We start from the raw sequence: 22,724 nt of genomic DNA on the forward strand, positions 1-22,724 counted from the left end.
TAGTAATTTGAGTATAGTTGCTGTATTTTCATGAAATTATTGTTCTGATTATTAGATGTTCTGAATTTTATCCCTATGTTGATAGATTTTGCTCAGGTTTGTCATCAGTTCGAAATTCTATTCTGTATGCTAGCTGACAGTCCTATGTCAACTTCATAGCACTGTATCTGTTCCAATTTTAGGAAAAAAAATACTGTAAAAATAGGCCCTATTAGAAGTGCATACTGTAAAATACTTTATTTTCACTTGCAACTAATTTTCGCTGAAGGAATGATTCAGTGAAAATAAAATCCAGCGAATATACTTTTTCCTATATTGTGTATTCAACTTAGTGAAAATAAATTCCATACAAAACACTTAAAAAGTTTTTTCAGCGAAAATAAATTCCCGCTAAAATAAAGTAAATTACAGTAATATGTGCATTGAATATGTTATTGTTTTCATGGATGTAAGCTTTGTGTTCAGCCTAGAATCTATGCAGTGTTCCACTTCACTTAAATACCCAGGTATATTACTAGTAATATCTTATTCAGATTTATGCAAATGTCTCACACTATATGGGCTGTCATAATTAGTCTCACTACACTTCACTCCATAATGCCTAGGTACAATGCCAGTGATATCTCATTACACATTCAGATTTATGCAAATGTCCCACTCTATGGGCTGTCATAAGTAGTCTCACTAAACCTCACTCCACAATGCCTATGTAAAATGCTAGTAATATCTTATTATTCAGATTTATGCAACTGTCCCACTCTATGCACTGTCAGAAGTAGTCTCACTACACCTCACTCCCCAATGCCTACATACAATGCTAGTAATATCTTATTACCAATTTAGATTTGTACAAATCTCCCACACTATGGGCTATCATAAGTAGTCTCACTGCACCTCACTCCACAATGCCTAGGTACAATGCTTGTAATATCTCTTTACTGATTCTGAATTATGCAAATGTCACATACTATGTGATGTCATAAGTGATCACTACATTTTACTCCAAAATGCCTATGTACAATGCTAGTAAAATCTCATTACCCATTAAGTTGTCACACACTTTCAAGGCAATTCCCCATAACCACATGATTCCAAAGTGATTGACAAGGCCCATGCCATGCAAAACAACTAATCAATTACTTCATAGCCTGGAGTAGAGTGAGGTATGACTGGAACACCATGTAAATTCAATGCTACATGTACTTTTACAATCCTACCAGAACATGCACTTCTAATAGATTGTATATAGTCTGATATCTTTAAATTATGAAACATTTCAATGCAATAGATCCTATTTATTATTTACAATTTTGTTTGTGACGAGAAATTGCTATTATTTGCTGCTCTCTAGATTGCTTTATACATTTGCTGTAAATATGTATAGTTCTCATATATTTAATTATGAAACTTTTAGTAATTTATGAATATGTGCATTTTTTTATATGAAATAAAATTAATCTTATGTGGTGAAATTTGTTGAAACTGACATAAATTGAAAATGTTGATTGTTGTAAGTCTGAATAAATATAAAAATTGTAAATTAAAAGTTTTTTGATATGAAGATCAAGACATACAGACATATTTGCGGCACATATTGAACTAGCTGCCCATTTTACAAGGTATAGTATATATCTTATAATTTTAAGTATGTTTAATCAATAAATGCATATATCATATTTGCTCCATTAAAAGCACTCTATCACCAATAGAAGTGCATGTAAACTAAAAGTTGTATGTATTGTATTTATCTGGTAATTCTAAGTGTGTTTGTGTATATGTTCAATAAATGCATATACACTGTAACCTCAATATATATTGAACACCTTTATAATGAATTTCCTGATACACAATGAACACATAACATGTCTCCCGCTCACAACAAACCCAATGCTTTATGTGCTTCATTATAGTGAACATTTCACTATAACAAACTAAATGTATGTCCCCAAAGAGTTCGTTATAACGAGGCTACAGTGTACTGTAAAATACTTTATTTTTGCTTGGAATTAATTTTCGCTGAAGGAATGATTCAGTCAAAATAAAATTCAGTGAATATACCGATACCTTTTTTCCTATATTTTACATGCAACTTGTCAAAAATCAGTGAAAATAAATTCCATACAAAATGTCTTTTTGGCGAAAATTAATTCCAGCTAAAATAAAGTATTTAACAGTACCATATTTGCTCCATTGAAAGCACTCTATCTCCAATAGAAGTACATGTAAACTAAAAGTTGTATGTATTGTATGATACCAGCTCATTCAAATACGACTCATTTTGACCATGCATATACACTCTTTTCTCATTTAGGTAAGTTAATATAGCAAATAAGCCCCCCCTATAATGTCTAGGTATTACGCTTAGTGATATCTCATTACATTGACCTAATGATGACAGATTTCATTGGTTTTATAAAAATTTCATCAACTATGCCTAGGTATGATGCCGGTAATATCAAGTCATTACAGTAATATCTCATTGACCAGCTTTGATTAATAGTATAGGAATACTATCCATTTAAACATGAATTGTCAATCTAAGATCTCACAATTATGGGGAATCGCATTCTTCGTCATTGTGTACTATATCCGGTCAGTATACAAATCCCATAATTAGACAAACAACCTTCCTGCACTTAAAAGGGTAGGGAATTCTTGATATTTGTTATATACAATTATATTCGGAAATGATACCATGGCATTGCTCTTTGCAAGGGTAATAATGTTGAATCGCTCATGTCAGAAATTGTATACTATGTCAAATGTAATTGGTCGATTAGAATAAATATTCACTTTGCCATTTTCTACTTTTTTTAGTCCTTGTGTTTTTCTCTCAGCGCCCTCTGTGGCAATCACTGATATTTGGTTGTTTTTATTTTTCACTGGCAATGAGGAAGTGTTCTTTCAATGTACCTTCGCGTAATGTTGGTTATTGGTGTTGTCAGTAAAATGTACTAGAAAAATATTTATTGCAAACGAAATGTGTGAGTTTTTTAGTCTCATCTTAATAAAAGTAATATAGAATCCATTGCTATATCTAATTATTCTAAGAAATTTTCAGAGCTCTATCATAAATCGAACATATTAAAACAGTGGCCAGATGAATAGCTTTGCATATTTGTATGTATTTTATATAATTGAGAAATCAGTCAGTGGTTACACTTACTCTGAGATTTAAATTATTAATTTTATTCAGATATGGTTCAAATTCATAATCTGATTTGTATTTATTGTAAATAAGTAGTTTATTATGTTCCTTTTTGGATAGAGTTGGCAACCAAATTTTTTCATAGTAAATTCTTTTAAGATTGTTTCTAAAAATGTTAGCATTATGATCTGTTACATTTAATTGAGTTATTTCAAGTAGTTTGCTAACAAAATTTGCCCATGAATTACTGTTGATTGTACACTCTGACTGATAAGCACAGTGCACTATATTACTGCATTCTTTATTTTTTACTCTTAACCAAAACTTGTACATTTGGGTACATATTTCAGTAATTAGGGGATAACTACCAAGCTCTGCTCTAACAGCAATATTACTTGCCCTTTTGTGAACACCAAGTAGTCGTTTGCAGAATTTGATGTGGATTGATTCAATTTTTGAGCTATCACTAAATAATTTCTGAATAAATAATTCAGGGATGATATTACGTTTAAAATTAAAAGCTGTCCATATTTCCGAGCCGTATAGTAGAATAGGCATAACAGAACTATGAAATAGTTTAATTGCATTAATTGGTGAGGCAATAATGTTGTTTAATAGCAGAGTTTGTTTTAGGACCCCTAGTGCTCGCTGTGCTTTCTTTACAAGGTTATTAACAGGGACTGTAAAATTGCCACTATTCTGAAAGGTGATCCCTAAGTATGTATATGAAGATACTACTTCATATTGTTCATCACCTAGAAAAAAGATATCATTAATTTTTCTCCCCCTTTTGTTGAAAATAATAACTTTGTTTTTTTTGATGTTGACAGTCAGTTTCCACTTTTTGCAGTTGTCATTAAAGAGATTAAGACTGTCTTGTAGCCCAGAACCTGAATTTGACAGTATGACAATATCATCCGCAAAGAGTAGACAGTTAAATGACATGTCATGTAGCCTGACAGGTTCAGTTTGTACTAGACTTTCAGATAGGTCATTGATATAGATATTAAACAACAGGGGACTTAGATTGCACCCTTGTTTAACACCACTAGAAGACATGAAGGGTTTACAATAACCTTGGTTAGTCTTGATGGCGTATTTAGTATTACTATACATTGATTTTATCAAGTGGATTATTTTTCCTGTCACTCCTGCATTAGCCAATTTAAAAAGAAGTCCTTCTCTCCAAACACTATCAAAGACTTTGCGTAAATCCACAAAGCAAGCATATAGATAATGTTTGCCCACTTTATTTGTATATTTGTTAATTAATGATGATCAGAATATAGACATTGTCTGTAGTTCGATGATTTTTTCTAAAACCGAATTGAGTATCTTGAAAGAAATTGTTTTTGTCAAGAAAATGCTGTATTCTGATATGAATAATTGTATTAAAGATTTTTGAGGTGGCGCTAGAAAGTGCAATTCCTATGTAGTTATTTACATCCCAAAAATGGCCTGATTTATGAATTGGTACTAAATAACTAGTACTCCAGTGTACAGGAAAACATCCACTTGATAAAATATGGTTGAAAAGTTTGCTTATACAAGCTAATAATAGTGGACTATAGCATTTGAACATCTCATTGAGAATTGAATCTGGGCCTGATGATTTATTCACTTTTGTTTTCTTGATAGCCTTGATTATTTCAGCTATACTAAATTCTTTGTCTAGATCCGGATTACTAGTAGCATTATGATCCATGTTATCAACAAAATTAGTTACCTCAGAATCCAACACTGAATTGGAATCTGTTGCACTAATGTTATATAATTTTGAAAAATAATTAGTTCATTCTGTTGATGCAATGGATGGAGGATGTTTACTAGTATCCAAATTATTGTACTCTTTAATTTGTTTGATGATATCCCAGAATTCTGATGGATTTTTTGTTTCCAAATTCATTAAGTCATGCAGTAATTTTTCTTTAAACTTATTTCTCTTCAATTTGACTAATTTTTTGTATCGCTTATTGATACTCATCCTTTGCATTCTCAAGTTTTGATCAAAAGGAAACTTGTCAACAAGTCTGGAAATATCTTTTAGGCATTTTCGGACATGCGCTAAATCATTATCAAACCATTTTTGTTTATTTTTGTTTTTGTTTTTTCTACTAAATTTTCTTGATTTAATTGTAGTGAATTTTAAAGCTGTGTCAGCTGTGAAATGCATAATTTCATTAAAGTCTCATATCGCTTTGTCACTCTCTTCTAAATTAAAATGGTTATCAAGAAAAGTATTCATTTTGTCTACTGAATCCTTAGAGTTTAGCTGAGTTAAAAAAATTCCATTTGAGGAGTTATTCCAATTATATTTTTTGTATGGAGTCAATGAGATTTCAATGCTGTGTTCATTAACATAGTTGGTATTTATAGCTAAAGATAGTGAACAGTGATCAGATATATTACTTAATTCATTGATTTTTAAGCAGTTGATCTTTGGCAAAAATGATTTTTGAACCACACAGTAATCAACTTGGCTGACACCATTATATTGGAAGCAAGTTATTTTTCCCATTAGATCACCTACAATACGACATTAGCAATTATCATATCAGTAGTCAGGCATAAATCACACAAATATTGCCCATATTTGTTATTCATTGTATCCATAGATTGTCTGTTATTGTCCATAAGTTCTGTATAAGAAAATATCAATGTCAGATATATTAATATCATCAAGTGTATCATTTAAATTAACTGTCCTAGAGTTTAAGTCTCCCAGTATACAGACATTTCCATGGTTTGAATAATGCAGTGATTCCTCCGCTATAATGTTAAAAATGTCTTCACCAGTAAGGTCACGAGAATTATAGTAGGATGATCCTATTGGTGGAATGTATGTACTGTTTATGTACAAGTCATTTTCCAAACCAAAGAAATGCTTATCAAGTTTTAACCATAGTGACTCTTTATACTTACTGATGAATTTGTTTATCCCTTTTCTAAATTTTGATTTATAAAATATAATCATACCCTCAGAGCCTTTTCGTGCATATTTATGTTTCTTTCTATCTACTCTAAAATATAAGTAACCATTGGGCACACTAACACTATCAGTATAATCTAGCCAAGTTTCTAATAAACAAACTATGTCATGCTTACTAACAAAAGTTTCTAATAGACTATCATTAATACAGGTTTTCAGCCCATGAATGTTCCACAAGGCTATTTTTAGCTGTTCTTTGTGTCTGTTAAGTACCATAACCCCATGAAGGATTAGAGTAAGGTGAGGAATGTTCTGTTAAATAGATGTACTGGCATCCATGGCAGTGGTCTTTCCATTATTGGCTGCATGTTGTATTGATACCAGTTAGGCATTGGCTGCGGCATATTGAATGCTGGTGGTAATTTAGATCTGTTGATATTGTTGCTGTTGACATCATTGCTAATATTATTTTCATTTATTAAGTTATTATTATTGTTAGCGGCTACTGAAGCATAATTGATTTGTGGTGATGTACTGTTGTAGTTTTCATTACTTAAATTATCAAAGCTCTTTGTCTTTTGACTTCTTTGTCGTGTAGAGTGGCGATAAGGCTGGTGTGTTATTTTTCTCTTGTAGTTACGTGTACTTGTATTTTCTTTCATACCACGTCCACTTCTAATCTGGTTGTTTAGGGCTTTAATGAAGTTGGATGCCAGGATTTTTGTTCCTATATCATTTATGTGAATACTATCCTGATGATAGTATTTCTTGGCACTGTACAGCTTTCTATGGTTGACAAAAATATTGTCTTCATTTACTATTTGCGATTGCACTTTCACATTAACACTTTTAATCTTTTCATTTAATTTTGGATCTCCTCTAGGTAGGATACCGGAAATGATGACAGTACCTGATTTCTTCATGACAGATTCAGTATTGTGTACCAAAGTAATGATCTCTTCAGCAACCTGTTGACTTTCTTTGTTGTTGTTTGCAATATCATTACTACCTCATGAAAAATTATCTTGTCGTAATTTTCTATGGAGTTTTGTTCAATGTATTTTGCAGTATCAGCAACTGTTGGTGATCTTATCTTGGTGATATTCTGTCTGGATAACTTTTCTGGTTCAATGTATTTAATTAAGGAGTCACCTATCAGTAAGATATTTTCACTTATTGACTTTGATTGGTATTTGCCTTGAGATTGTTCACTTTTCTTAAAAGTATCTTTTATCTCAAAATTGTGTTCATCTGTAATGTTATCTGCTGGTAGAAGTAATGTCTCCTTGTTGTAACTGGCTATCTCACATCTTTTTTTATGCTTTTTTCAACTTTTCTTTAGATGGTTCTCTTACTTTCTTGAAATCTGTTTGCAGTCCTTCAAGTTGAATATTTCTCCTCAAGAATCTTGATTTTATTGATCAAGCTGTCATTGGACACTTTTAGGTGTTCGTTTTCTTCTCTCAACTCAGTATTAATTCCCATTATTGTATTTATTTGTGTTGCTTGTTCCATTGCCACATTCATATATTTATCAGTGTTTATCTCAATTTCTTCTAATTTCCTTATAACCTCATTAGAGTCGGCTATTCTCTTCTCATCATCATTTACTCGAATATTAACATTCTTAAATTTCAGTTCAATAGCTGACATCTCACCTTTTTTGTCTCTTATCATGACATCAATAATTTCAACTTTCTGATCATTCAGAATGTGTATTTGTCTTCAAGTGTATTTACTGTTGACACTGTATTATTTACTTTAGATTCTAGCTGGCTGAATTGGTTTTCAAGTGCTTTGTAATATCCTTGAAAAACTTTGCTTACACTCACAGATGAACTATTTGGAGTTGACTCAATCTTTTTCATTAGTAACTCTTCGAAATGTTCTTTCTTCTCTTCCCTGGCTTCTTTTCCACTCTTGCCAACTTTATATGCAGGTTGATTTATTCTGTCACTGCCTTTGTTGTCAATAGGTGTGATATCAGATTCACACCTCCTGTTAGCCTCAGCTGTAACAGACTCACTTGTTTGTTTTGGTAATGAGTTGATTCCTCTGAAACTTTATGTTTGAGTAGTGTGAAATCCGTTTCAGCCCATTCCTGAACATTTGTAGATTGAACTAGAACTCCCCCATTTGAATAAAATTTGATATACAGCATCTGGTTTTCTTTATCCTTTGAGGGATTCAGATGATAGTGAGTCATCCGAGCCACTTCATACTTATTTGAGTTGTCTTCCCATTCAACTGCTACTTTATGTTGTTTTTCATATCCACTGTTGTAATGTTGTTTGCATACAGTGATCCATGCTGAAATCTTTTCCTCTATACATTTGAACTTAACATCACATGGAACTTTGACTCCACCAACTAGCTTATAGTCAAAATATAAGGACTCGTTCCTAGGAATATCTTTCATTGGAATGTTAAGTTTCTTACTGTGTTATAAGCTGCAATGTCTGCTGTGTTAAGGTCATCCCCGTATTCAAAGTTTGAGAGTCTAAAAGGTTTTGGTATTCTTTTGCTTGGTTCTTCATCTGGTACTCCCTCCATTTTGAATCAGCTGTGTGTTGAATTACTTTATAGGTCTTCACTGATGATTATATTGTATAGCTTCCTTCCCTCCAAACTCTATCCTAAATTTTAGCAGAGCTGGTGTAACCACACTGTTACTAGTGTGGCGGCCATTTTGATTGTTTTTTTGTCTGTGGCACGTGTCTGCACAAATTCTGCCCCAGGCTTTCACAATCATGAACCCCCAAGAAGGCATCTCAGCACCTTAGGCAAATTCCTCTTGATTACATGTCTGCTTTCACCACTACTACCGGGCATGCCAGTAGCATTCTGTCTCCGCGCAAATCAACGTCATTGTTGGGGGGGGGGGGTCATTACCAGACCCTTTCACACTTTAGTAGTAGAGTAGTGTTACCAAACTGACTGCACATATGTTTGTGGCACGTGTCTGCACAAATTCTGCCCCAGGCTTTTTCACCTCTAGCTCAAGGGCCCTTGTTTTTTTTGAGCCAGGATGTACAGAATCCATACTGCCATTATCCTAGACCACCAAGTTGACCTGCAGGGAGGTGTTAGTTTGATGAACCATCCCGACCACCTGGTGGTCAGAATGGCCTAAATACAACTCCTATGAACAGTGTCAATTTGACAGACGTCACATAGGGTAATGTTGTCTGAAGGAACACATCATGATGGAAGACAGTGATCTGAACAGATATTAGTGAGGTGCGACAATGTCTCAACAGTGACCTACCTACTAAGAAGGGGGCACAAAGTCACGACTCTTGAGCAGTTTGACAGTGAAAATTCTCACCTTAGAGTGCAAGAACATCACGAGATCACAACACCATAACCAATGCACTATCAAGAACTCAAGCCAAATTTTTGGGCACAGATTGGCAGATCATTTGTCAGATTGCCAATGAACAATTTTTGGCTGGACCGGCCATCTATCGCTCTGCAGCACATCACTACTGAGCACCCACAAAATAGTGACTAACGTGCTCCATAAAAACAACAACACTGGTATGGAATGCAATGTCAATCAGTTGGAACAATCAACGCGAATGTGTAGATGGTTATTCATATTATTTACTGTTACTTGTTTACTTTACTCATCACACACACTCAATCTAAATTAATATGAAAAATATTGAAGCTGAAAAGTGGCTGAGTCTTTTTTGAAGACAATTAAAAGGCGGCAGTCGTCGCGCTGCGCATGTACATTTGTGTTGATAAACATTGAGTTTCCCACAATCCAATGCGCTCTTCTAATAGAAATCACAAGTGTGAGGTTTGACCTAGAAACGATTTGCACTAATTACCGCCGGTGACACCTTCGATACCTTCCAATCATCTGAAAAATACCTAATTAAAACTCAGTAACATGCCACGCAACGACTACCACCCTTTAAAAATCCTGATCAATGCCTGCTTTAGTAAAATTCAGAATATGTTTGAAGGCGCGTGTCGTTGGACATGCAAAGTACTTTTTGGGCTGAGTATCTGTTGCATCTGATTTCGTAATACTTTACATCCACACCAACCTTAAGTTATGAATATCTCTATTGAACAATATCGTGCAGAAATCGGTTGTTTCACGCCAATTAGCAATCATAGGCTTCACTGTGAACATAATGGAAATGCAAATGAATTAATATTTCGGCCATGCTTCCTTTATCTTAACACTTAACACGCCCGTTCAAGTGCTAATTATATACAACCTAATATTAGTGATGCAGATAACGAAGCACCATCGACAAAGTTAATGGCAGAAATGAAGTCAATGGATGCATCACTCTCCAATAAAATGGACAAGTTGAATAGCGATATCACACATAAAGTGGATGAGCTATTGGACGACGTACACAAATTACGTTGTGATTTGAAAGGAATTAATGAACGGGTAACATTTTTGAAAGGAACAAATCGCGAATTGAGAGAAAAGTTAAGCTATGCTCTGCAAAGCTGGACAGTGAAACAAGAAGATCAAATGAAGCATACATGATGAAAAAAAACTCGGAAAATCCCGAAGCAAAGCCGGACACTTAATAACAAGTGAACTCTATTCACAAACAGGTAATCTTTAATTTCAGCGTGTTTATCGACTTCCAGGCGCGACAGAAATTACCAGTGACCCGATCCTGTTTTAAGGACAAATCCAAAGTATACACAGCAGCCAAGAATCTCAAGCGAAGTTAACAAACCAAAGTATCGTGTAAAAGTATCATTCTCTCATATGTTCAAAAAATCCACATAACTCGGCACAGTATTACAGTTACTGGCAAGGTGTTGCATCAATACTATATTCCAGAATATTTAAGTAGAGCAATATTACCGCGCCTATCATTAATAAACAAGCCAAGCAGGTTTTCGCAAAAAATACTCGATTATCAACTAATTATTCATTATATGTGGATTTTGAAAAAAAAAACATTCAATCGTGTAAATCATCATCTTTTATTTTTGTATTCATCAATCAACTAGTGAGAAGAATGGGTTAAAATATATTTTTAGTGCATCACTCCCACACTTTAAAAATTGTGGTAAATCGCATTTCCAAGTCGCAATTTCCCCCTATTTTAATTTCTGGAGCTGTAGGATGCATGTGTTGTAAGAGAATATCAAGAATGATTGCACTTGTATACATGTGGTTTGAATGTTGGAACTAGTAGTGAGCTATACCCAAATGATTTAGTAATCGTAGGAATGAATTGCTGATATGTTCAGTGTAATATCAGAGTTTATCTTTTGGATGAAACAGGTTATATCAGACATGTTGTCCAGACTGCCAGGTGTACCAGTGAATGTTCTTGTAAAAAATGCGATGAACACAAGTTGCTGAACTATTTTGTCAATCAAAGCCAAGTTAAAGGTGCATGAAGATTTGAAGATCTATTGAACAAACCTGTTTGTAGAGTTGTATGTTGCATTAAGCTAAACTTAAGGCTACAATTCAATAGTGAACTTTAAAACAGAATTATAACACGTTTATTTAAAAAAAATATTTTCAATACATTTATTTGTCACATAAACATATTTTTATATACATTCAAAATGTATCGAATATATTTCTATTTGATAGGTGTGTATGGTGGGCAAAATACATACATCGGACTTGGTTAAACCACGAAGACAAATTAGCATAAGATTGACACAATGACAATAGTTTCGAAAACAAATCCGTTACGTATACATGTGGCACCCACCATATATTAATCTAAACCATAGTTAAATCACATTGATATGACAACACAAAAAAGTAATATAACTGAATCAGATACTCAAACATTTACAAATCTTGTCAATTTGTCATCCCCAAAAGAGGAACTAGAATAGAATTTATTACAAAAACAGTACTTATTCTAGAAAATAAAAAAAATAATATGCATCTTATTGGAACAAGTAACCCTGCGATTGATCTGGTCCCGTGAGAATAAACAATTTCCAATATAAAACAATGTATTGAGTTTTTAAAATGTTGCGGTTGAAATAACATTCTGTTGGAAGCATACAGTGACTATAATTGATCACATTGTTCATGAACCACACATGATTATACATAGATTATAAAATGGTTTTAAATGTGCTATGAATATTATGTTTGCTGAAAATCCTGTTAATGTATACTAATTACAGCTCACAGACTTATTTACAATTACTTAAATACCTACATAATCATGCTAGTAGTTTTCAATAAGTCAGCATTGTTTTGCCAAGTGAACAAAATAAACAGTTCAGATAGAGGGCCACCCAAGGTACCTCATAGTACCAAACCAATTGTGCTAGTAGTTTTCAAGAAAACACAGCACGAAAACACGCAATGTGTTTGTTAAAAATACAAAACCGTGACAAAATTATTGGATATCTCAGTAAGACCGCCTAAGACCTATTCTCATTTGCTTACCTTCATGTATACTAATATGATGTGGCTTACTTTCAACGTCAATGTAACTTATTTGCGTCAGTTGGCGGTTGTAAATCATAATAAATTTACTGAAGTAACCACATACATATATATTGTCTTCACTATCAACATCGATTCCTGTTGGCGAATACTTTCTCCCATCTTTGTTTACACATTCAAACGAAGTTAAAAACCTCAATTCAGAATCCAATATTTGGATACGAGAATTATTAGTGTCAGAAACAATGACCTGACTGTCGCTGTTGACAGTTATGCACTCTGGACGACTTAGCTTCAGTTTTCCCTCTGGCTGGTATTGTGATATATATACGCCATCTATGGTATACTTCTTCACACTGTGTGCATCACCTTCAAAATCTGTTACCAGGACATGTTCACCATCGTTAGTCAGTGTGATACCATGAGGGTCAATGTCATCATTTATCGGGAATGTAGTTATCAGCTCATTATCATCTCTACATACTACTACCTGTTTGTTGCTGGAATCAGTTATGTAGTATATTCCATCAATTGACACAGCAACATCAATTGGCACAAATGTGTCTGGGAAACCATTGAACTTTAACTTTCTCAACCTTTGCCCATTCACATACAGGGCTACACATTCATTGCCGCGGTCTGCAACAACCAATTCTTCTTTGTCATTAAATGCGATCCCAAATGGCCACTTGAACAATGCTGGCTCAAGTCCAATTGTTTCTATACACGACAAATCAAACAAAATAAAATCTCACAACGTAACACAATTATTCCTGCAACATTTTGATAACACTAAAAAAAAAATAGAAAAAACAAAACACATATCTTTATCGGTATGTTACAGCGATTGGTTTATTTATTTAACAATGACGATCTTATTTAATGCAAACAATGCAATACGCCGAGGCAGACGGGAGAGGGAGCACAATCAAACAGAAGGCTTGGAAATTGGAAGAAGTAAAAAAAACTACCAATTGCAAAGATAATATAATTGACAATACATACCCAATTTCATATATTCGTCCTGCCTAATCTGCTGAGGTAATAAACATGGAATTATTCGTCATTTTATGGATGTTCCAACAACACGCATGTGATATTTCACTATGTATGGTAATATTAACTGGGCTATGTGACGTAATCAAATTGTTGTTTACCTTTTGTTTCCTTAGTTTGTTGTACTTTATCTTTATCCTGCTCATCTTTGAGGTGATTTGGTTTACAAGGTCCGCCAGAGTCTCTACTTGTTTCTGTACTTCAGCTTTACTTTTCTGTAGTAATAATATTTCCCTCTGAAATGTTGCTGACACCTGCTGTAATAAAGGCAGTGACTTGCGCAATGTTCGCAAATTCGCTTTTGATGGATACGTCATTGTTCGTAGATCTAGGTAATTGACCGATTTCATACAGTGATGCAATCTCCGGGATCCAACGGGTTGCTTGGCATTCTTATCTGTTGGGTAAAGTTGAGTAAAACGACTTTAAACGTGAATACAAATACAATACAATTGACCAAATCTTCGCATGTATAATACACTTCTAATCACCACATTTTTTCAATATGTACTTATGTAGAAATGTGGGAATAAACCAGAAACATGGCATATAATAAGCCAAAAATTATCTGATGGACAACTTTAACATGACGATGTTTTATATGAATGACTAAAAATAATGTTTTTCTTCCACGCTCATATGCTCTCATTTTAGATAAGGCAGGCTGGACAAGCATTAGTTCAAAAATCTACATATAATGATTTACAGTCTACCTTCAAAATGTCTTTCTGCCATCTCAAGAAGGATAGGATCTACTGTTGCTGATATTCGTAAAGTGACAGCATGAAATTCTGACATTGTTTTCATCTCATTTGTGATCAGAATATCAGTCAATAGTCTTTCAATCTTCCCACTCTTCAGACCATCTGCGAATGCCCGAACTCCCTCCAGACTCCAACATCTCATAATGAGTATTATAGAAGATATTTTCAATCTACCAAGAGTCACACGTAGCTCCTCAAATGCACTGTTACATCGCTTTTCCAACATGTCATATTGGTCATCACTGCTATTAATTGCTTTCATCATCGCATCAAATACTCGCATCGCTGCTTGGTATAACATCTGGTCTTCTACTGACTTTTCGTCCAATCCAATTGGAATTGGAATATCTAAAACACAAATCAGTTAACGTGTATTTCAAGTCTTGTTACACACAAATCATAGTACAGCCCAGTAACAATGAAACTTCTACACCAGTAATACTAACCTACATAACGTCCTACATTGTAATTTACATCAGCATCTGACTTTGTTCGTTTTCTTTTATTTCCTGACAATGAAAAATATTATTCATATAAATTTAGTGTCTGTGATCAAATCTGCATAATGCTTGATATCACACTACATCCATACATATACAATCCATGAATATGCAGGCGAGATTTATAGTCTTTATCCCACGTTCGATGAACTTCATTTGTATCTCGCAATTGGTGTATACTGGCTGTATTGGCTAGAACGTATAGACTGGGGAATTTTATCAACATTGTGTTGATGGGAAGTTAATTTGATTGTAGTGCTAATCCAATACGCAGGCTTCAAAGCAACGGCGATTTTAGATCAAGTTGCGGCAAATAAAATTGTTGAATAACATAAAATAACAACAACAACAACAATAATAACTTATTTTGTATTTAGCAGTGCACTTACCTCTGTTACTGCTATGCCAGGGTCGATATGCTTCAACCTCATTAGCAAGTTTTTTTTCTCCCGCAACTTTCAGTATTTCTGACAGATACTTCATGTTTTTCTCCGAAATTACTGCTGCGTCTATAAGTGCACATATCAGATCAGCCGGGTATTTCATCAACTCCATTTTCTGCGTCGATATTTTACGACGACAAAGACGTTTCATAGTGCAAAAAACAGCTACAGAAGTAAAAAATAATACTATTTTAAGGTTAGATATAGTATAATAACACATCAATCACGTTGTAGACACATGTTTTTAATATAAATTATAACACATATATGACAGTGTAAATAATTTTTAAAATTGGTGAAAGCTTCTATAACAGTTAAATATAATATATAGAAAATGTCTTTGTTAATTATTAATATGACCAGATGTTTCGGATAAAGTGTCATTTTCAATGACAGATATGAAGAAGTCGAAATTATCACTTGACTAAAATATTCACCAATATTAGAAAATTGAAGATACCATCACGAAATGAACAATCTAAGAGAGGTCTACCCAAGATACATATACACCAAGTATCAAAGCATTCAGGCTTGTAGTTTTCAAGAAGTTGAAAAAGTGAAAAGTTGACACGGACGACGACGACGGACACCGACGGACAATCACTCATATGATAAGCTCCGCTCGACAAAGTCGACAGTGGAGCTAAAAATAATAGAAATTATATTATTATATGAATCATATAAATTTGATCAAAAACAATGTAATCAGTATGGGCAGATGGCAGCAAAATTCGTGATCGTCATTAGATGGACATCAGGTTTGGCTTACTGGCGATAGTCGAATATACTAAACCCCAACGAGTAAATATACATTTATAAAGCGAGTATTTAGATAGGAAATAAATGATTGTATAATATCGAAATACGTCACGTGAACTAATTTGATAGCACACATAATTTAAAAGGAGTAATTTCATTGAGTGTTTTCAAGAGAGATAATTATCAATACACCTAATCACAGCTTGGCAACATGAGCCAGCGCAACCATGATAAACAAGGAACCAAGGTGAAAACAAACAACACAAAATACTGGAAGGAACTGCATAGATAAAAGCACAGCAACCATGAGACGCCAAAAATGTTAACACAATGATAGTATTATGAGCTCAGACACATGCAAAAAAAAACAATATCGGTAAATATAATTTCAGATATAAAACATTAAAGCCGGATTTTAGATTAGTGTGAATCCTGATATATTTAGGCTCATATAGAGGATATAGTCACTGTCAGGGGCCTCAACATTTGGTTCCTTCGAAAATAATTGAATTTTTATAATTAATGTACATATTATATTGTTTAATGACATGAATACTTTCCATCGGGTGCAGGACAAATATTGCATAAAGCATTGCGTGTTTAAAATATACAAATTAACTTACATTCTGTTATTTTGACACCTAATTCCTCAACAAATATGTCAAATGGGTGTACGTTTTCATCTTCACTGTCTTCACTTGATGATGAATCCATCCTGGCAACTTTTCTTATCGGACCTATAATATGAAAGGTCACACATTATGTAATAATGGCGGGAAACAAACCACTATTTTTTTGTTTATAAGCAGACTTTATTTACTTGATTGTCGTCTTGGTCACAGCTCCATAATTCATCCCATGGTTCTCTGCAAAGACCTGCAAAGATTGTAATAGACTGTACAATACTATCTTCACATGTACCTCATTTAACTATTATCACATGATAGTCACATACTGCCAAACTATTGTCGATGTTCTGAAGGTTGTCCATAACTTCTTGATTGATATAGGGTATGATTACTGTTTTGGCTCTCATTTTCACAGTCATACCGAACTTGTTGACCCCAATCTCAAGATTGTTGGCCATTTTAGCATTTTGCCGTCACAAGTAACACCAACATGGGCCATACCCAACATATAAAACTGCTGATTGGTAAGACTACAACAGAGAAACGTACTAAAGAGGTAGCAGCAGAGAAAAGATATACCTTGGAGAATGACAGGAAGAGCGGTTACCAGAGCGAATAACTTATTATGGATTAGGTATCACCAAGCACAATCAACAGGCAGGCGGTTTGCAAACCTCACTGCAGACTTGTTTGAGGGACAAGAGAGGGCCCAGAACCAGTAATCAACCAAAGCTACACAATCCCCTGCCAATTGTAGAAAACCATGAAAGCAGAGAAAACTTCCTGTCAGAATATTCCAGAAAAAATAGTGGTAAGACACTATGGAGTTATTAAAAGGCATACTGTGGGCAATGGGCATTGGTAAACAATCTATTTGTGACAAAAAGTCCAGATATTTGGCAGTGAGTTAGAAAACAGAACATGTGGGTAGACTCCAACAAATTGATGCTACAGATGCTTGGGATGAGGGCATGTGGGAGGGGACTCCCATAACCAAGCAGGCAGTTATCTGGGAAACACACCACGTCCAACCCAGGGACCAGAACTAGGTCGGGAATGGAGACATGCCCAAACTACCCCCAACCAGGAGTAAACATGGTGTAAGGGAAAGAAAAACATAGGTGTCTGATAGTGTGAAGAACCCAGAAAAGAGCAGAGACAAGCATTAGAGACGAGCACAGCGAAGATCCGGCAAGCAGATGGAACAACCATGAAACAACTTGGTCTAATTTAGAGTTACACATAATACAGAAGTATGTAAGCAAATGTCGAATATTAGTTAATATGGAGGCTGTTGCAATCATTTGTATGAAGCGGGTAATCACAATGGGCTGTGTGGTTGACATAACAAACTTACAGCTAAAATCTGTTGATAAAATCGTACCATGTTTCGATTGGAAAGCATGAACTCTTTGTACCAGAGTGATGTTGATAAAAGTGGTTGAAATTCCTCCCGGCAATGAGATGATAATACCATGTGTTAAACTAATAGAATCATTCCAGCCATATAGTGCCAACTGACAAAGTGAGAGTCGTGTAAACACCTGGAATCATGAAGAATGAGAGTTGAGTGAAAGATGAGTTCTTGGGACCACTTATCTATGGTACGCGGCGTTATTGCATAGATTAACCGAGAAAAATAATGTTTTACTTGGACACTGAAGGTGAGAGTGCTTTCAATAAGTTATATGAGTGTTTGATGTTCGCATCAGTTGTCGGTTGAATACTTAGCAAAATTTAGCAAGCCTGTACATAAATAATAAGAAAGAAACATGGCGAAAAAAAGTAATGGCGGAATCTCCATATTATGAACTATATTTAACATTTTACAAAAAGATAATGGGTTTAAATTTGGGACTATTACAGCCATTTTAAGTATGAGCATTAGCAATCTTCTATATGAGTGAATGGTTATGCAAATTACCATTATCTCCACTTTTATTGTTTATGTTTTTTGTTACGTACTTGTGAGACGGTATATTTTAACTATCGCCGATTTAACGAGATTTCAACGAGACCTCCTATGACTAGTTTAGACAACGAATCACAGACCTTCTATAGCAAACCTGATGACGTCACCGGGCAGTCAGGTCGCAAACATTCTCCACACAGAGGGCGCTCGCTCCCAGCATGTTTCTGAGCGTGAAGCATGCTGGGAGCGAGCGCCCACTGTGTGGAGAGTGGGTCGCAAACACACTCAAATATAATGGCGAATTATACCGATGTTAACGATGATAGCGATGAAAACACGGCTTTTCGGTAATTTTATCATTGTCAATTGCAAGGAAAGTCATTTTTATTTTTACGTTGATATTGTGGCTTAAATGGTTCCAGTTTAGGTCGTTATTTTGCGTAGTTATTCCGGGAGTGACGATTTTTTCCCACCGGTTCGACCGAACACCTGTATCTTCTTCCAGTCGCTTGACCTGGAGACGGGTGATGTTTTGTTGACGATCGGGCCAAAATCGTCTACGGTATTGAAGCCGTAGCTGTGAATATTTATCAAAATGTGTCAACATTTTGTACATTATACACTAACTCTTTATTAAAGTAATTAAGCAGATTTGGACTGCAATAGAATATTTTTTATTTGAAACACAACGCAATTGATCAGGAAATATTTGTTGCTCCAATATTCTGCGTCGATGCCGTGGGCCGGTGACCGTTATACAATTTAAAATCAGTTTGCATTGTTTACTATTGCGGTTTACAGTGTTCTAATCATTATGATTTACTTATTTTTTGCTTCCATTCTAGATAATTATGGTCAGTGTTTGGTGTAAAGTTAAAGCGATGACTAAATAAACGAACCTTGGCTGGCGACGATGCATCAGGAAGTGTACACGTTTGTTGGAAATGAAGGAAAATTGTAAAATGCTATGGAATCTCTTTTGCAAATAAAAACAATATACTAGTAATTTTCTGTAAATGGATTATTCAAGTGGGCAAAATATAGTTTTTTTTTATAAATTTATTTATAATACTGTAGGCCTCCGGCCTCAAGGTATACTCATTGTAATTACATAACATGTTACAAAGGACAATGTCATTTTACAGTGACTGAAAAAGAACAAGAAAATATTAAAAGAACATGAACTGTCAGACCAAAATAATTGTATTAGGTTTTTTTGTGGCGAGAAAAATAAATTTAGAAATAATACGCAAGATTACTGCATTTTGTAATTGTACTAGCGATATAAATTTTTCGGGTGAGGGAAGTGTATAATAATAACATAGGATGTATTTAGATCTGAACTCTTGGTGAAACGGACAGATAATGCAAAAATGGTACTTGTCCTCTACACAATTGGTATTACATAAAATACAAACTCTTTCTGTACGTGTATTATGGATTTTTCTATCAGTTTCAATACGTAGACAATGGACAGAAATTCTTAGGCGACACAATTCTTCCCTGTAACAGTCTTTTTGGACTGTTTTAAAATAATTCTCTTGACCAAATATATAATAAAATTTTCTATAAAAGCACAGCTTCAGAAATAGCTCGAGTCCACTTTGCCAATTTTGAATATCAATGTCCAAGCAGTGCTGTTGTTTGAAAAGCCCAACACTTTTTGCCCTTTTCTGCTTCATGGTACTGAAACATGTAACATAAATATACCAGTCTGTGTCGGGGTAATGATAAAATGCGAAGCCAGTACTTAATAATCCAAATAAGTCTAACCGTTTTAATAGTAAACCTACTTAACTCCCCCCTTATAGCCAAATTTGGTGCATTATGATAGACTGTCAATATAAATCGACAGAATTTGTTTTGTATAATTTCAACTTGATTGCCATTGTAAAAGCCCCAGACTTCGCCCACGTACATTAAAATTGGTAGGATTTTACCATCAAAGATTTTAAATGCAATATTTTCATCAATACCGTCAAATTGCGAAATACTTTTCTTAATCGCAAACAACGATCCTGACGCTTTTTTGGCCAAACTAGACTCAGCATAGTTCCAAAGCCCAGAACTCGACAATACTATACCCAAATAATTATAATAAGAAACAACTTCTAGTTTATGTCCTACAAGCCACCATTGCTCAGTTGATTTCAATCTGCCCCCACGCCTAAATACCATTACTTTAGATTTATCAATATTAACTTTTAGTCTCCATTTATTTGCATATAGATCCAAATTATTTAGAAGACGTTGCAAACCCATAATGGAAGAGCTAAAAATTGCCAAATCGTCTGCAAATAACAAATAAAATAATTTTATAGGCGTTATATAAACTCCGGCGTGGCTATGTTGTATTGATTCGCCATGGTCATTTACAAAGAGAAAGAAAAGGGGTGGTGATAAAACACTGCCTTGTTGGACTCCTACTTCACATTTGAACAATTCAGAAATACCTACTGGGGAGCGAACACATGCCCTGATATCTTGGTACATGGTCTTCAATACTTTAAATAGTTTGCCACCCATACCCGATTTTGTTAGTTTATAAAAGAGTAAGGTGTGGTTAATCCTATCAAATGCCTTTTCAAAATCTATAAATGCGCAGTATAATTTACTTCCTAATGACAAATAACGATCAATAATGGTTGATAAAATGAATAGATTGTCAACTGATGAATAATTTTTACGGAAACCAGCCTGTTCTTCCATAATAGGATAGTGCAAGTTTACCCAATTAAGCAGACGATGATATATAATATCACTGAAAACTTTTGTAATCAATGTCAATAATGTAATACCCCCCTGTACTTCTATAGTTATTAACTAAATCTCTTTCACCCTTCTTATAGACAGGAATAATTAAACCATGTGTTACCCTTCTTTCCAAAAACAATGCCCCAGGGCTAGCGATAGAGCAGACTAAGGGTAGTCAAAATAATCAATTTATATGGTCCGAAATGGTAGCGCAGGACACACACATGCAAGAGACTCATAAGCAGGGAAATAATCAAAGTATGCATAAACAATGTATTAACGTTCAACAGTGATGGTACAATATTCCTTTTCAATATAAAATACTACCCCGATACAGATATAAAATAAAAGAGTTCGAATCAGCAATACAAGAGTTCACTCAGGTGTACGTTGAACTGCTCGACGGATGTACGATGTCTGGCATTAGTCATACAGAAACGTTGAATACAAACTCTGCAGCATGTAAAGGTGTCGTAGATACCACGAGTCCTAGCATAAAACGTGCATAGCTTCCGCTGCACAGGTGTACTTCTTGAAGTTGAGGGCGCTGTCTTCAATCACGAAGACGTAAAATAATCAAATGTCTATATTGGCAATAACGTTACATCCAGCATCGATCATAGACGTATTACTTATAACAAGTGGCACGTATGTACGTATGTGACGCATTTTGTGTAATTTGATATTTATAGACGTGTGTATTATTTGTATGCCAATAGACGCTCACGAGAGGGCGTTAATAATGATCGAATTTACTGGAGCTTAAGGAGTCTTTGTCCACTATAAATGTAGGTCACAGGTCAATTTCAATGAGTCGTCTATTATCACCGAGTCTGGACACACGGCTAATCACCGACACCTTGCCACGTGGAGGCACGCAGTTGCTTCGTTACGAGTTCTCAAAGACAGATTGTTTCACGTCAAGCCGAATTGAAGACAACGTACAGTTTCACTATGTCATTCCACGGACGTTTGTAAGAACTGCATCCTCTCTCTCAGCAAGATTTACAAGAACTCGCTGCCGTCCATCCATCACGTCGCAATCGTTCGAGCCGAAGCCAGCCGAAGATTAGGCCACGCGTTGTTTGCGTCAAAAAGATTGACTTTTGAAACTAGGTATTTTAGTGTCCATATCATTTTATGACTCCAGGCGACTGTAAATGTATTTTCCTTGCGTTGTCTAATTTTGTGTGTCTTACCACACTGTTATTGTATTATGCTGAATTTGTGAATTTATTGTTCATTTGAATTAATGTATTTTGATACCTCGTGAGCGCACTTTATTTATTTACACGAATACAATAATAGAATTTGATAATATCCTGTGTTCGTGTCGTTTCTTGTTGCGAACTCCTTGTTTTGGTTTGGGTCAACGGATAGATTCCAGTCTGTCCGTCATCCGACTTTAG

At 34.8% G+C, this 22,724-nt stretch overlaps 1 protein-coding gene across 1 annotated transcript in view; it reads right to left on the reverse strand.

The window, feature by feature from the left end:
* Positions 1 to 11,598: 11,598 nt before the first annotated feature.
* The window catches only part of LOC102809776 (uncharacterized), a 28,206-nt gene continuing 17,080 nt past the window's right edge, over positions 11,599 to 22,724 (reverse strand). The window contains exons 2-8 of the mRNA XM_085492994.1: positions 16,644 to 16,757; positions 15,208 to 15,426; positions 14,765 to 14,827; positions 14,268 to 14,666; positions 13,656 to 13,951; positions 13,504 to 13,534; positions 11,599 to 13,218 (exon numbers count right to left, since the gene is read on the reverse strand). Of these exons, the coding sequence (XP_085349120.1) occupies positions 12,461 to 13,218; positions 13,504 to 13,534; positions 13,656 to 13,951; positions 14,268 to 14,666; positions 14,765 to 14,827; positions 15,208 to 15,426; positions 16,644 to 16,734 (1,857 nt within the window). The 5' untranslated portion in view covers positions 16,735 to 16,757 and the 3' untranslated portion in view covers positions 11,599 to 12,460. The remainder of the gene's footprint in view (positions 13,219 to 13,503; positions 13,535 to 13,655; positions 13,952 to 14,267; positions 14,667 to 14,764; positions 14,828 to 15,207; positions 15,427 to 16,643; positions 16,758 to 22,724) is intronic.

This window comes from Saccoglossus kowalevskii, chromosome 18, assembly GCF_978046115.1.
Source record: "Saccoglossus kowalevskii chromosome 18, keSacKowa6.1, whole genome shotgun sequence".
NCBI lineage: Eukaryota > Metazoa > Hemichordata > Enteropneusta > Harrimaniidae > Saccoglossus > Saccoglossus kowalevskii.